Source organism: Macrobrachium rosenbergii, chromosome 48, assembly GCF_040412425.1.
Source record: "Macrobrachium rosenbergii isolate ZJJX-2024 chromosome 48, ASM4041242v1, whole genome shotgun sequence".
NCBI lineage: Eukaryota > Metazoa > Arthropoda > Malacostraca > Decapoda > Palaemonidae > Macrobrachium > Macrobrachium rosenbergii.
Genome location: NC_089788.1, coordinates 48,471,724 through 48,487,836, shown reverse-complemented (window position 1 = coordinate 48,487,836; position 16,113 = coordinate 48,471,724). Strand labels below are relative to the sequence as shown.

At 36.2% G+C, this 16,113-nt stretch overlaps 1 protein-coding gene across 1 annotated transcript in view; it reads left to right on the top strand.

Annotated features, from left to right (window-relative positions):
• LOC136831091 (probable E3 ubiquitin-protein ligase HERC1) overlaps positions 1–16,113 on the top strand; it is an 801,341-nt gene that overhangs the window by 641,376 nt on the left and 143,852 nt on the right. Inside the window, exons 50-51 of the mRNA XM_067091041.1 lie at positions 216–497; positions 1,057–1,211. Coding sequence (XP_066947142.1) covers positions 216–497; positions 1,057–1,211 — 437 coding nt within the window. The remainder of the gene's footprint in view (positions 1–215; positions 498–1,056; positions 1,212–16,113) is intronic.

Here is a 16,113-nt window from a genome sequence, read left to right as displayed (position 1 = left end):
TTTTTTTTCTTATGTTTTTATTATTGCTTTGATGATTATTAACAAGTAGCTCTTAGGGCTGCATCAAGACTGCCGTGAAGGATTTGGTATGAAGTGAATGGTGGAAATGTATGTAGAAGTTTTAAAAGTTGGATGATTACATTGTACAAGATGCTTATACAGTACTGTATTATTGTGAAAGACTTATGGTAATATTGGGTATTTTTAATTTCTAGCTACTGGAATAGGTGCTCGTCCACGTGATAGCAATGTTGCAAGTTCTCCAGAGCGCAGCTTAGGAGAACAGGCTGCTGCTCTCAGCTCTCCCATAGCTAGGATATCAGCACTGCGTCGTACGACACATTCCCTCAAAGTGACAGTGGCGAGAGCAGTAGTGATGCGAGCCCTCTCTCTTCTTGCGTTAAGTGGTGGATCCTGTGATTTATGGGCTGGCCTTGAAGCGCTTGGACTGTGTGATGTTCGTCTTTTAGTGCGCTTGATGTGGTTGGTTGCTCAAGGTAAGTGATAATATTTTAAAATTGTAGCGAAACTCATAAAAAATTTTCCATACTTTTTCTAAAAGGGAACTTACTTTAAATTTTCACCATAATGCATTTTATAGAGATGGTCCTGAATTGCTGATATATTATATTTAGCTGACTTCTTAGGGTTTGGTTGTTCTCTTTTTCTCTCTTATGAACAAATTGTTATTCAGTACAAGAGAAGAACTAATTTGCAGTTTTTATAGTCTTTTATAAGTTAAAATCTTAGTGACATATGTTGTATAGATACAGAATTTTTGTCCAAATCAGCTAACTATATTCAGTCAGCTAGTATAACTACCTTAAGTATACATTGCTGTTTATAGTGCATGATATTAATTTAAATATATTACTAGGATATTTTTTTATTATTACAAACACTTTTTTGACTATCCATAATATAATACTTTTTGTAATAACTCTTCAGATGTTCTCAATTTTTTTGGCTGTAGATGTGAAATGAATTTTAAGTAAATGATACAAATACATTATCTTTCTTTGTAAAAGGATATTTACTGTAATATTTTTTATGTAGGAAGAGTTCCACTGGATGGTTCTGCTAGAACAGCTGGTTCAGTTCTTCAGCCAACAGATGTTGCCACTAGTCTAGCTCATTTAAGTGATGCAATTGGTGCCTTGGCTCAAAATGACACTGATGCAGCAAAGTTGTTACTTCAGCTATGTACTCAGGTATTGCAATATAAGATGTTTGTAATTTTTTGTTTGTGATTATTCATTAAAAATTATCTCTAAACTGTAGGTGGTACATAACATATTTTAACTTATGCCCATACAAAATTATACATAAATTAGTTGGAAGACAACTACTGTCAAAATAAAGGCAAGGGGACTTGGCTGGTTTGCCTCAAAAAGTGGACAAAATGTTGGTCCATTGAAGTATTGTTAATTTTCTGTGTGCATTTAGATCCTGTTGACATTAGAATTATACATTACAACACTGATTTAGGTAGTTGCTAGCTGAACCTCTTCTGTGTTCACAAACATGAGTCGTGCACTTTTTCTTTTCCTGAAAGGTAGATAGTGAAACTACAATTTCCCAAATCCTGTTTCTTGTAGCATTTCACGATCTTAATCTCTCCTAACCAATGCATCACTTATCTGGTCATTTATAATTTCTTTTGGCATTCTTAGACACAGCTGTCAGCATTTTTCTATCGTTATGAGATACAGTAATAGCATTTTGAGTAGTCTTTGTGAGATGTGAAATGTGGGAGGATTTACTATACTGTATTAAGTGAATGTAGTGTCAGTGATATCTCAACATGAATTAAAGTTCCAGTAAATATTCCTTCCTTAGTTTTTACAAGTAAACTAGCAGTATATGTGGAATTAAGAGTTTAGAACTCAACCAACCTTTGTCTTCAGTTTCTTATGCTCCTGTGAAAAGAAAATGCACAAGAAGTAATGTTTTGCCCAGTTCAGGCAGTCCTTGGCTATCAGTGGGGGTTCCATTCTGACGGCGTGACAATAAGCGAAAATTGCCGACAACCGAAAATTGGCGATTTTCAGCTGTTTCGGCGCTTGTCAGTGCCGATAAGCGCCAAAAATCACTGATTTTCGTCGCTAGACAAGCACTGAAAAACCGGATTGCCAATAACCAAGCCTGCCGATAACAGGGAGCTGCCTGTATTTTTACATTCATAACTTTATTTTTATGTGTATGGACTATTTGTGTGGTTCAGAATGTTGAGCTATGAATCATGATTATTTGTTAATAGCTTTGTTGTTGCAAGATATGTATTTATAGAATTTAGTAAATTACTAGAGAACTCAACAAGGATGAATTTTCATGATATACTTTTGGTGGTGTCATCTTAAAGGCATGGTCAGCCTTGCAGGACTTTATAATGGAGAGCATTAACCATGGCTTTTGTGAAGATTGGTACCTGTAATGCACTAGCAATGAGTGCAAGCTGTCTTTTTTGGCCATTGGCTGCCCACTAGTACCTGTAATGTGCTAGCAATGTGTGCAAGTTGTCTTTTTTGGCCATTAGCTGCCCAGCATTGCCAATAATGCAGGGGTTGAGACAAGGGGAGGTGTCTGCATTGGCAAAGCATAACTCAAGGGATGCATCATTTATTTTACTCCATCCCACAAACATCACAACTCATGTGTAATTTGGGGATGGATTTCAAGAAAAGCTGAACCTCATTAACAATTTAGATTTTCCCGTAGAACAGGCCTTCATTTTGCTTGGTCTATTGGTTGTTTTCAAAAAGGTTCAGTCTCCTCTGTTGGAGAACTCACTACCTTACCAATCACCTTTTTATCCATAATGCCATATTGTTTATACAGTTTCAGCAAACTTTGAAATTCCTTTCTCTAATTGTACCCCCTCACCAATACCTCTGCATCACTTTTGTATGAATCATCATTGTATGGCATCAGAATACTTCTTATGCTTTTTATGATATAAAGCTCTGTGCTTTCCAGTACATAGTCTATCTTCCTTAGAAGCATCAGCACTGTATTTTTTGACAAAGCCTCATAATTATTCTTATACTTATTTTTACATCACTGGCCGCTGCTTCTTCACCCAAAAGAAATCATGCAGCCTAGATACACCAGCTTCACAAAAGGATATAATTTATCATTTCTGCCTGATCAACAAGTGCTTACATATGGCTTCACACTCATTATACGTATTGCATAAATTACAATACAATAATTAATCACAAATGATTAACAAAGATCATACAGTGTGGTTGGAAGACAAAGAACAAGCTGTAACCACTAATTGTTCATACACAGAACAAACTTGGGTCTTAACATTAGGATAAATCTTCTGGCATCAGCTGGAAACCAGTAAAAATAAAAACAAGAATTGTTTATGCAAGGAATTGGTGGCATCTAGCATCCGTCACGGAGATGAGATGGGAAGCGGCCAACGACCTTATCTCAACCCTGTCACATCTCAGTTTTTCTTACCACCATTGAGAGAAGTCGTTTCTTTCTATCCTTCCTCTCCATAGCTGGTTGGTTTTGCCCCTGTTTCTTTGTGTTTTTCTGCTCAGAGTTTGTTTAGTGTGTGCGTGTTTTGGCTTTTATCATGCAAGCCAAAAACCCAGCTAAAAGTTCCCGTAAGCCTCAGAGAAAATGTCCTGATGTAGGCTCCTATCCTTGCTTGCATTATATGGCTTCCTTTGAGACAGACCCCATTCAGCTTGTAGTAGGTGCAGATCAAATGATTGTAATGTGACTAACCCTTGCCCTGGATGTCGTTCTTGGCCTCCTGTGCGTGGAAGAGATTTGACATGAAGCAGCGGCATAAGATTTATGGAAGTCGGAGGCGCCACCTTGGGAAGGATTTCCTCCTCCTTCGATGGATGTTCTCAGGTTCCTCATTGTTCTGCTTCTCCCCTTGCTTCTTCCTTGTCAGGTTTGTCTCCCTCCTTTCCTTCCATTGATTTGTCTTTGGAAGGTTTGGGAAAAGGTTCTCTAAATATGCCTCATGCTGCCCTTTCTCTCTTGGTGGGGAATGTTTCCCTTCCCAGGAGTGGGGGCAGTGCCATATTTTTCCTCTGTTTTAGTCTTAGATGCACAGGTGACGGTTGTTTGGGCTTCATTAGGCCTGTCAGGGGTACCAACCTTAGATGGCTTGTTGTCTTATTTCATGTCTTCATGCGTCCCAGTGCCAGCCGCCATGTCAGTTCCCAACCCTCCCGACCTTCACTCTACTGGGTCTCGAGTTACGCCTTCTAGCGAGATGCCATTGGTTCTTGGTCTGAAGACACATTCGTTCTTGGTCTGAATAATCATACCAAATTCACGCGTATAACATACGATTAGCGAGTGATCTATAGCTAGAAGTGTTCATGAACTGTCAGTGATTAGATTGATGTCAAAATAGCACGATAAAGCATCGACTAAGGTGTCTTTTTTGAGTGAAATATTAAAAATTGAACATCATGGAAGTGTCTAGCAACGGTAAGAGATGGAGAAATCTTGCCTGCCTTGCAGACTACCAATATGATGATTTGGCAAGCAGGGAGCTGGGGTTTCTTATTGTTGAGATCAATAACAACTCCAACCAAAAAGATGCAAAAACATCCACAGACTTAGTGAAAGGATATGATCCTTCAAGCTGGAACAAGTCAGCAGAAAACAATAAAATAATTGAAGGAATACCAAAGAAAGTCCAAGTGATCAAGAGACTTATAAAGAAAATCTACATCAATCAACACATTCCAACAAAGAAAATGAATAAGGTGAATATAGTGCATATACTGATTGATGCAACCGGAAAACGAATGCCTAAAGCATGCAGTTTATGTGATGTGTGGTACAGCATTGTAAACCCAAAAAACCTGTGAAGGAAATGCTGTGCATGCCATGTACCAACTTACCCTACTTGTGCAGAAGTACAGCAAAATAAAAAAAAAAAGGACACAAAAGTATTTTGCTCAACATGTCTAATATGGATAGACAATGTTATTAAGTCAAGACTTAATGTACAAATAGTAGAGGATGAAGAAAATGAAGAAGAGGAAGAATTGGAAAACAAAATAGAAGAAGAAAATAAGATTAAAGGGATAGAAAACAATAATGAAAACAAAGAACAGGATAAGAGTATGGATGCAGAGAAACTCATAGACTCTACATATGAGGCTACACAGCAGCATACATATACAAAGAAATAAACTATGACATGACAACCCAAAATAAAATCGTAAAGAGGTTGTACCCAGATATACATACTGATGGGAAAGAGCAAGAAAAAAAAAAGAAAAGAAAGACATAGTCTGCACTCTTTTGAAAAGAGGGAATTGCAGATTCGGTGAAAGATGTCACTACAAACATCCCAAGACATGTCACAACTATGAGATTTATGGCAAATGTGCATATCTAGATATAAAGAAAGGAATAAAGAATATATGAGACGAAAGAAAAAAGCAAGCCAACACCACGTTATGAATTGTCAGCATCACGATAGGAGGTATCAGCACCTAGGTCGGTGAGACGTCCATCAGATGGTGATGGGTACAGGGCAAAGAACAAACAATGAATTTATGATGCAAAGGAATGGTGCAGGTACAGAGAAAAATGCAGATATATGCACAAAGTGAATAAATATGAAGAGGGAAGATCAAATATTTTGGAAAAGCTGGATTTTTTAATGTCCAAATTTCTGGAAATGAAGAAAAGAACAATATATCAGAACAGGAAAGAGGCATGGGAAAATCCTTATTATTACCCATTTTAGATAATGGGGATAACACGCAAACCATCATAGTAATGAAAAAATAGATATAATGAATATAAGTGAAACATGGTACAGTGAACCCCATATTCTACAGGGGGATGCGTCCCCCGCAAATAGCTAAAAATCTGAATACTTAAAACCCCTCTAAAAACACTTAGAACTGCCCATTTTGATAGTTTAAACACAGAAAAATGTAAAAATGCATATACCTGAGTATTTTAATAGTTTTATCACAAAAAGTGCATTTATTCATGCAAATGATATGAAGATACAGTAAGTAGTGAATATTTCTCATTGAAAAATACCACGAATGGGCGAATTTTCCGCAAATAATGGCTAGATATGTTCCACAGAGAAACCCGCGAATGCGTGAGTCTGCAAATCATGAGAACGCAAATACGGGGTGTTTACTGTATTCCCAAGAGACTGGTAATGATGATCAGATAAAGGGATTCCAAACTTACAGATCAGATAGGAAAAATAGGAATCGAGGGGGAACTGCGATATATGGGAGAGACATTAATCAAGGAAAAATCTGTGAGAAATATAGTAACACAGAATGTGAAATAATTGTGGTAGAATTTGAATCTGAGAAATTAGTGAACATTGTAATATACAGACCCTCTAATACTAAAGAGTTTGACATAATAATAGACAAATGAGATAATATATGTAGAAATCACAAAGACTGGACTATACTCCTATCCGAAGACTTTAACTTTCCTTTCGTAGATTGGAAAGAAGAAATAGGAGATTGTGGTTGTATTTATACATATAAAAAAGAGAATAATAGTAGCGCAGAAGATAAGAGAAAATTTGAAAAGCTATTAGATATGCTACTAGAACATAATATTCAGCAAATAAATCAACTCCCAACAAGAAAGGAGAATACTCTAGACCTAGTATTTGTGAATGAGGTGAACTATGTTAAAGAAATAATAGTGTATAATAAGAGTATTTCAGACCATAATGTCATAGAATTAACAGTCCATTCCAAAGCAAGTGAAAACAGAGATAAGCAAGAGATGAAAAAGTGGGAAGGATATGGAAAATACAATTTCTATAGTAAGAATATAAAATGGTCAGAAATAAATGAAGAATTAAAGACTGGGAAAACATATTCGTAAGTGATAATATACAGGTAAATATGGATATATTATTATATAAAATATTAGAGAAAATAGTAGATAAATATATTCCAAAGAAGAAAAGTAAACACCAGTCATGCATACCAAGAGACAGAAGGATCTTGTTCCAGAAAATCAGAAAGTGGAAAAAAGGTCTTGCAAGAGAAAAGAATGCATGGAAAGTGATGGAAATAAAAAGCAGGATAGAAAATGCAGAACAAAAGATTATACAATCAAAGGAAAATGAAAAATGGGACTTAGACGAAGAGACCCTACAAAATATCAAACAAAACCCCAAAATATTCTACTCATATGTGAAAAAGATGAATAAAAGAAGAGTAGAAATAGGCCCTCTAAGAAACAAAGGGCGATTAACGAATGAAAAATGGAAATATGCAACATACTAGCATAAAAGTATGAGAGAATTTACACCTAGAATTGATAATGAAGATATTGATACAGGAACAAGAGATGAAAATGGGGTATATTTATCGGACATAGATATTAGTGAAGCTGATATTGTGCAGGCTATCAAAGAAATTAAAAATGGATCAGCAGCCGGACCAGACGGCGTACCTGCCATTTTGTTAATAAAAAATGTAGTTCATTCTATCACAAAGCCGCTCGAAATACTATTAAGACAAAGTGTAGACACAGGCAAGATTTATGATGAACATAAATCAGCATATGTCACCCCTATTTTCAAAAGTGGATCAAGACTAGAGGCAATTAATTATAGGCCTGTGAGTCTAACATCACATATTATGAAAGTGTATGAAAGGGTCATGAAGAAAAATATAATGAAACATTTAATGAAAAATAGCTTGTTTAATATAGGTCAACATGGTTTTGTACCTGGAAAAAGTACACAAACCCAATTGTTAGCCCACTATGAAAACATATATAAAACTATGACAATCGAAAAAGATACAGATGTGGTTTACCTAGACTTTGCAAAAGCTTTTGACAAGGTAGACCATAATATATTAGCGAAAAAAATGAGAAAACATAATATTGTGGACAAAGTAGGAAGATGGATAAAAGAATTTTTGCAAAACAGAAAACATAGTGATTGCAAACGACCAGAAATCGGATGAAGCTAAGGTAATATCCGGTGTGCCACAAGGTATGGTGTTAGCTGCATTCCTGTTTGTTATTATGATTGCAGACTTAGATAGTAATGTTAAAGACTTGGTAGTGAGAAGTTTTGCCGGAGACACAAGAATAAGTAGAGAAATTACTTGTGATGAAGATAGGAACTCGCTATAAAGAGACCTAAACAAAATATATGAATGGGCAGAGGTAAATAGGATGGTATTTAACTCTTATAAATTTGAATCAATAAATTATGGTGATAAAGAAGGAATGATATATGTATATAGGGGCCTAACAACGAGACAATCACAAATAAGGAAGCAGTTAAAGACCTTGGTGTGATGTTGAATAGGAACATGTTATGCAGTGATCAAATAGCAATACTATTGGCAAAATGCAAAGCAAAAATGGGAATGTGGTTTCGGCACTTCAAAACAAGAAAAGTCGAACACATGATTATGCTTTATAAAACATATGTACGTAGTCCACTTAAATATTGCAATGTGATATGGTACCCACATTACCAAAAGGATATTGCACAAATAGAGAGTGTACAAAGGTCCTTTACAGCTAGGATAGAAGAAGTTAAGGACCTTGACTACTGGGAAAGACTACAATTCCTAAAATTATATAGTCTCAAAAGGAGAAGAGAACACTACATGATAATACAGCATGGAAACAGATAGAAGGAATCACCGAAAACATCATGGAGCTAAAAATATCATAAAGAGCAAGCAGAGGTAGATTAATAGTGCCCAAAACTAAGGAAAGCACACAGGACATTAATCCACTATGCACCAGCATCAATAATGCAGCAATTATTCAATGCATTACCAGCTCATCCAAGGAACATATCAGGAGTGAGCGTAGATGTGTTTAAGAATAAGTTTGACAAATATCTAAGCTGCATCCCAGACCGTCTAAGATTGGAAGATGCAAAATATACCGGAAGATGCATTAGCAATTCTCTGGTAGACATCAGAGGTGCCTCACACTGAGGGACCTGGGGCAACCCGAACGAACTGTAAGGTAAGGTAAGGTCTGGGTCATCTCCTGTTCAGCCTACGGTTGCTCCCACAGATCACGTACAGAGTTTGTCTGTTCCTGTGATGTCACAGCCTAGTTCTACTATGATGTCATCTGTAGCTGCGCCGTCTGCTTCCTCTCTTGTTCAGGCTGTTCTCAACACTGTCAACTCTGCCCTTCGAGTAAAATATGGCGGTTTTCTTAAGAGGAAACGGCGTAGATCCTCTTCGTCTTCACCGTCTTCATCATCTTTGTCATCTTCTTCGTCATCCTCATCTTCGTTGTCTGCCCCTTCTGTTCGTTCCCATATAAAATGTTTGAGGACTAAGAACTTTGTTGTAGCTCCTTTCCTCAAGAAATAGAAGATCATCTCTTTTTAGTCTTTGGACCATGGCCCCATTTCTCCTGCACACGTACGTGTTCCTGTGGGGAAATGTGTCTCGTCTGTCAGCCTCTCGCCTTCAAGAATCTCATGCTGAGAAGGACTCTACAGTTGTTTCTTCATCTCCAACGCGTCCTGTTCAAGTTAGGAGAAGGGACGACAAGGCTCTAATCAAGAAATCCTGTGTAGTAGAACCTCCTACAAGTCCTGTTAGTCCTATGCTTCCTAGATGTCTTCGTTTCAAATCATGGTTGCCCAGAAGAAATCGTGATTCCTTTCCTGATTCCCACAGATTGTTGAGTAGACACGGCTGTGTAGATTGTGATGGACGTACAACTAGTCACCACCGTAGAGATGGATATGACTGTGGTTCTTCCTCTGACTTGCTGCTTTGCAGTTCTTGGCTGCGTTCTTCATCACGATCTTCAGGAAAGGACCACCACTGTCGTTTGTCTTCCCGCATCAGCGACCATCATTTGCCTTCCTGTATCTATGGCTGTTGTTTGCCTTCCATCCCCGGGCATCATATATTATTTTCCCATGTCCATGGCTGTCGAATTTTCACCTCCCCGTAAAATTTACTGGATGTGGACTACAGGATGATGCATGTCTGTCGTACGAGAAATGGTCTTCTGTGTCTCAAACCAGTGAGCGAGACCTCTCTCTTGCCTCTACTTCAAAACTTCAAGCTCCCGAGAAGGTGTCAGGAACTGAAAGATCTTATGCTCTGGTTCTAAACCTAGCAAATCCTTCGGAGGAGGCAGATGGATCCTCGTGTACAGGAGGCAGAGGATTTGGAGAATCAGGAGTTTCTTTCTTCTTATGAAGTTATTGATGTCATTCGTGAGTTCAGTAATCTTTCCTAAAAAGACTTACTCCTTCTACAGTCGTTCCAACAGGAATAGAAGCCTTGCTGGGACCGAAGTAGGTCTCAAAGACACCTTTTGAGTTGCCATGTTCCAGTCATGCTGACTCAATCCTGAATCATGTGAATTCCTTGATTTTGTAGTGGGATCTGATCTACCTTGCCACAAGAAATATTATGCAACTCCTCTCATGCCTCTTCTGAGTAGACAGGTCAATTCCGATGTCATCCGTCTGAAGCCGGGTTTGACCCTGGATCAGGTCAAAACAGAAGGTTCTTCTCTTTCTTTTCAAGAAGCTGCTGCTTTGTAGTGGACTTCCTCTTCTGCCTTCCAAACTGTTTCTTGGCTGGATTTGTAGTCTTCAGCTGTTGCTAAGATTTCTTCTTCCCCTTCATCAAGGAATAAAGTCAATAGTTCAGCTTACATCAGATTGTTGCAACCTGGTGCTAAGGCTGTTTCCTACCTTACCTATCTGACTGCTAATTTGTGGGCTAATACCCTGCTGGTGAGGAGAGATGCAGCCCTTTCCAAAGTGGCTTGGTCTGTCGATGTAGATTCCTTGCTATCCTTGAGGAATGGTGATATTGTTGACTCCCAGCTGCTTTTCCCCAGGGATCAATTGGATGCAACTGTTGACAGGCATCGAGCCGACAATAATGATTGTCTCGTCCAACAAACAGTGAGTAAAGCAGCAGCTCCTCCTTGTCTGGATGTTCCAAGGCAGGATCTGCAGCCTCCTCCCAAGAAGCCTATAAGACCTCCTTTTATGATTAAGACGTCTCAACAACATAGCCAGTAGACGAAGTAATGGAAAAACACTGAGAATAGCAAAGATAAAATTTGAAGGGCCTTAAAAATTAAAATCTTGGGCCAAAGCAGAGAACTGAGACCGTATGTTCCAAAACCACTACACTGCCAAAACTGCCGTAATACATCTGTATGTGCATACTGTGGATCTGACAAACATGGAGGTGTGGTGAACCAAAATGCGTGAACTGTGGACAAAATCACCATGCAAAATCTAAGGAGTGTATGCATTATATATACAATACAGAATTAAAATTACTTCAGGAAAGGACGGGAACGCGTATAAAAGAGGCCAAATTAGAGTTAAAGGTTAGAGGAATGTTTGATCCCGCTAAGAAACAAACTTTTTCTACTATAATAAGATCAAACAATGAAACAAAAATGGAAATAAGAGTAACAAAACCCTGGTAGATAAATCTCAAAGAAAAATAACCACTTTGCAAGAAGAAATTAATATAGCAAAGGACCAAGCAGTGCATACAAATCTTTGCTCAAATTCATTTGAGATATTAAGAGAAATGGAAACACTGGAAGATAATACAAGCACCACAGAAATATTAGAAGATAGTTATGATGAATTAGAAACTAAAGAAAAAAAGAGGCCTTTAGAGAGAACTCCACCCAAGACCAACAAAAAACCAACTATTATTAGAGATACATCCAATAAAATAAAGGCGGGAGGCCCGAAGAAAGAACATAAACCAAAAAATAAGAATACCTCTGTCTCTTAAAGTAATAATAAAACCAATGGAAACAGATACCCAGAACATCAAAGAAATAGTAGAGGAACAAACCATTGACAAGAATGATTATGTTATGGGAGATGGGATTACTCTATCACCAACAATAGGTGCAGCAAGAGTAAATGAAAAAATGACACATGAAAACACATGTGGATGTAATGAATGTTTCATTGAACTATGCAACAAAAACAAATGCGTAACAAAGGACAGTTTAACAAACACATGAAATTTTATAAGACAGAAATAAAGAAACTACTAGTTTAGCCACTCATGAGAAGGGCTGTATGTGCATTGGACACCCAATATCTTATAAAGAAAAACAAATAAATATCTTATATAAAATATTTGAAAAATGCAAATTGATGATCCACAAAAAGAAAATAACACTTGAACACACTAACATAATATTTTCAATAATTATATTATACAGTGGAATGTAAATGGTCTACAGACCAGATTGCGTTTGGGTGAAATACAATGATTACTAAGAGAATACGAACCAGTGATATTGTTTACAGCATGTCAACAAAACACTATCAACAATAGGTAAATATACCTTAGTATCTACATGTAGAGAGGAAAAAGGAAATTTAGGTACAGCTATATATGTACATATCAAAGTAAGTTATGACAAGGTGCATGTAAACTTTAGTGATCTGCAAATATCGAGTATTAAAATACAAATAAAAAATTACAATTATGTAATTTATAATTTATACAACCAACCAAATAAAAATTATGACTTTGACAAACTTAAAGATTTAGTTAATAATACCAAGGAACCTACATTAATAATAGGTGATTTTAATGCTCACAACCTGATGTAGGACTGTAATTGTACAGACTCAAATAGAGCAGGAAGTAAAATAGAAGAATTCATAGATTCATATGACGTGCTGTATAAATGATAACAAAATCAGAACATATTTTTCTAAAACACATGGAACATTTTCCTCAATTGACTTAACTATGTACAACAAACAAAGTTGACAGATTGGAATACAGTTGATGACTTGCATACAAGTGACCATTTCCAAATATTAATTTCATTATTACAAAATAATCCCACCAATCATGTCCCTCAATACTGTATAACATTTATAAAGGAGATTGGGAGCAATATGAATTTAAAACTAGGAATATCCCACCATTTGAATATTTAAAAGACCATGATGAAACTAATAAATTTCTTGTTAATTTCATTAAAAATGCTGCTGATAAAGCACTACCAAAGTCAAAACCCCATCCAACAAAACACAAAGTTCCCTGGTGGTCCGATAAGTTAACAGAATTAATAAATATAATATACTCAATAGGGAGTAGATTAGATGATTTAAATAGAAAGTTCAGTAAAATAAATAAAACATTTCTGATATAAGAAGGAACTTTACAAAAAATTACTATACTACTACTAGAAATTGATACCTTAAAACCTGTATACAACAAAATATCTGCAAAATTTAAAAAAGAAGTAATTCAAGGAAGAATCATTTCATGGAGGAAATACGTATCAGATCTCTCTAATAATACCCCTATACAAAAAATGTGGGAAAAATTCAGGAAAATAAATGGTATTCATGTTAAACCACCTAGACATGCCATATTAAAAGATGAGAAAAGAACACTTGATCCAAAAGAAATAGGTAATATAATGGGAGAAAATTTAGCAAATGTAAGTAGTGTTAAAAATTTAGATGAACACTTCCTCACAAAGAAAAATAAAATAGAATTAATAACAATAAGTTTTGAAACAATAGAAGATATATACTATAATAGGAAATGTAATATGTCAGAGTTGGAATATGCTCTCTTGAACAGCAATAAATCTGCTCCTGGAGGTGACAATATTTGCTTTGAGATGATCTGCCACTTAGCACCTTTGGCAAAGTCATACTTATTAGAGTTTTATAATCATTTATGGCTTCAAAATTTATTTCCTGATGAATGGCATAAAGCTATAATAATTCCTATCCCCAAACCTGGAAAGGATCCCAGTACAGGCAGTCCTTACAGTATTTTGGTGTTGTGTGAAAATGATAACTAACATGGCACATTTGAGAAACTGAAAATCGGTCAGTTTTTGCAACAGATCCACATTGGATTTTCTGTAACTTAGAAGACCATTATCGAGGTTTTGAACGAAAACAAATTACGATTTTGACAGCATTATCGGTGCCAAGGTATGCAATATTAAAAACTTTACAAACCAACAACATCCATGGACATTTACCTAGGTTTATACAAAACTTTTTAACAAATTGCAGTTTTCAGTTGAGAATTGATGATTTTCTGTCTAGAACATTTCCTACTTGAGAATGGTGTTCTGCAGGGAAGCATCCTTAGTGGCACATTGTTTACTTTAGCAATTAATGATATCAGTAATAAAAAGTAACCTGTATATGGATGATTTTGACATATATTATTCAGCATCTTGAATAAAATGTGCAGAACGAATCATTAATAAAAGCATAGTAAAAATATATGAATGGGCCTCATCTGTAGGCTTTAAGTTTTCAATAGATAAAACTCAAGCACTCATGTTTTGTAAAAATAAAAAGTGGAAAAAAGGTGAAGAAATGGGCTTAAAAATCAGAAACCGTAGTATACCAATTGACCAAAGGGCAAAATTTTTGGGATTAGTATCCGATACTCACTTGAACTGGAAAGCGCATATAACATATGTAAAATCAAAATGTAAAAGAGCATTAAACTTAATTAAAAAACTATTGAACACTACTTGGGGAGCCAATAGACATTCCCTCTTTACTGTATAAAGCAACTACTCGGTCTGTTGTTGATTATGGAAGTGAAGTATATGGCTCAGCATCTGACGCAGCACTGAAAATGTTAGACCCTGTTCACAATGAAGGCCTTAGAATATGCTCAGGAGCCTTTAGATCATCACCAAAATCATCTTTACAAGTTGAATGTTGAATGTGAGTGTAACAATGAAAGTGCTTTAAGAATTAAACCAAAAAAAATTATTTGAATTAAGAGATGTTTTTATAAATAACTATCCTCCACCTTTCCCAATTAGAGCTAGAAGATTGTTTGAGCCACTGAATGTAAATATACAAGTGCCTTTAATAGTAAAATCACCTCCTCCCTGGACAATGAATAAAATGAGAATTTGTGCACACCTGAAATATTTATCAAAAAGTTACCCATATATACCAGAACACCATAGACAACATGCAGTAGAGAATATAAACCGAAAAGGTCCACATTACGCAGTATATACAGATGGATCTAAATCAGAGCATGGAGTGGGATATGCTGCAGTGTCCCAAGACAAAACTTGTCAATTCTCTCTACCTAATTATGTTTCAGTATTCACAGCAGAATTGTATGCAATTGCATCAGTTATAAAAATAATTAAAGAAATATCATGCAATAATTTCGTGATTTTTAGTGATTCGAGAAGCGCTATAGAAGCTATTCAGAGTTACAAATCAAAAAATAATATAGTACAACAAATTAAATTATTTCTTCATAACTTCTATAATAATGGAAAAAATATAGAAATATGTTGGATCCCAGCCCATGTAGGGATCAAAGGAAATGAAGAAGCAGATAAAGGAGCCAAAGAAGCAACCCACATGACAAGATCAAATGTGAATATCCCTGCCACTGATTATGTAACACACATAAAGGTGGGTATCATAAACAAATGGCAGTCAATATAGAATGAAGAACCTGAAAATAATAAATTAAAACAAATAAAACCTAAAGTTAAAGAATGTAGTTCATCCTATCAGAGATAGAGACATGCACAAGTAATTCTAACACGTCTCAGAATAGGCCATACTCGTCTGACACATGGACACTTAATGAGCAGCCCACGTGGCCCGGCTCCCGAGTGCTCAGAGTGCAGGATGATAATAACGGTCAGACATGTGTTATGTGAGTGTCCAGAGTATGACCAACAGCAACTGTCAACTTTTGGAAATAAATCAATAAATGAAATTTTGTCAGAATCTGTTACTTTTTCAGTCGTTCCAGTTTTGTTGTTCATGAGAAACTGTGGTTTGGCAGATAAAATATAAAAATGAGTAAATAATAAAAGCGCAAAAACAGCATTTGTCGAATTTAAATTTAAATTTTTTTTTAAATATTACTCAGCTTACTATGAATTTTAATATACCTTTTTAGTGTGGAAGCATGATTAAATGTATTTATTGTGTGTATGTGTTACAGTACAGGCAGTCCCCAGTTATTGGCAGGGTTCCGTTCCCGACAGCATGACGATAACCAAAAATCACCGACAACCGAAAATCAGCGATAATAGTGCCGATCCTTGGTTGTCAGCGCCGGTATCCGG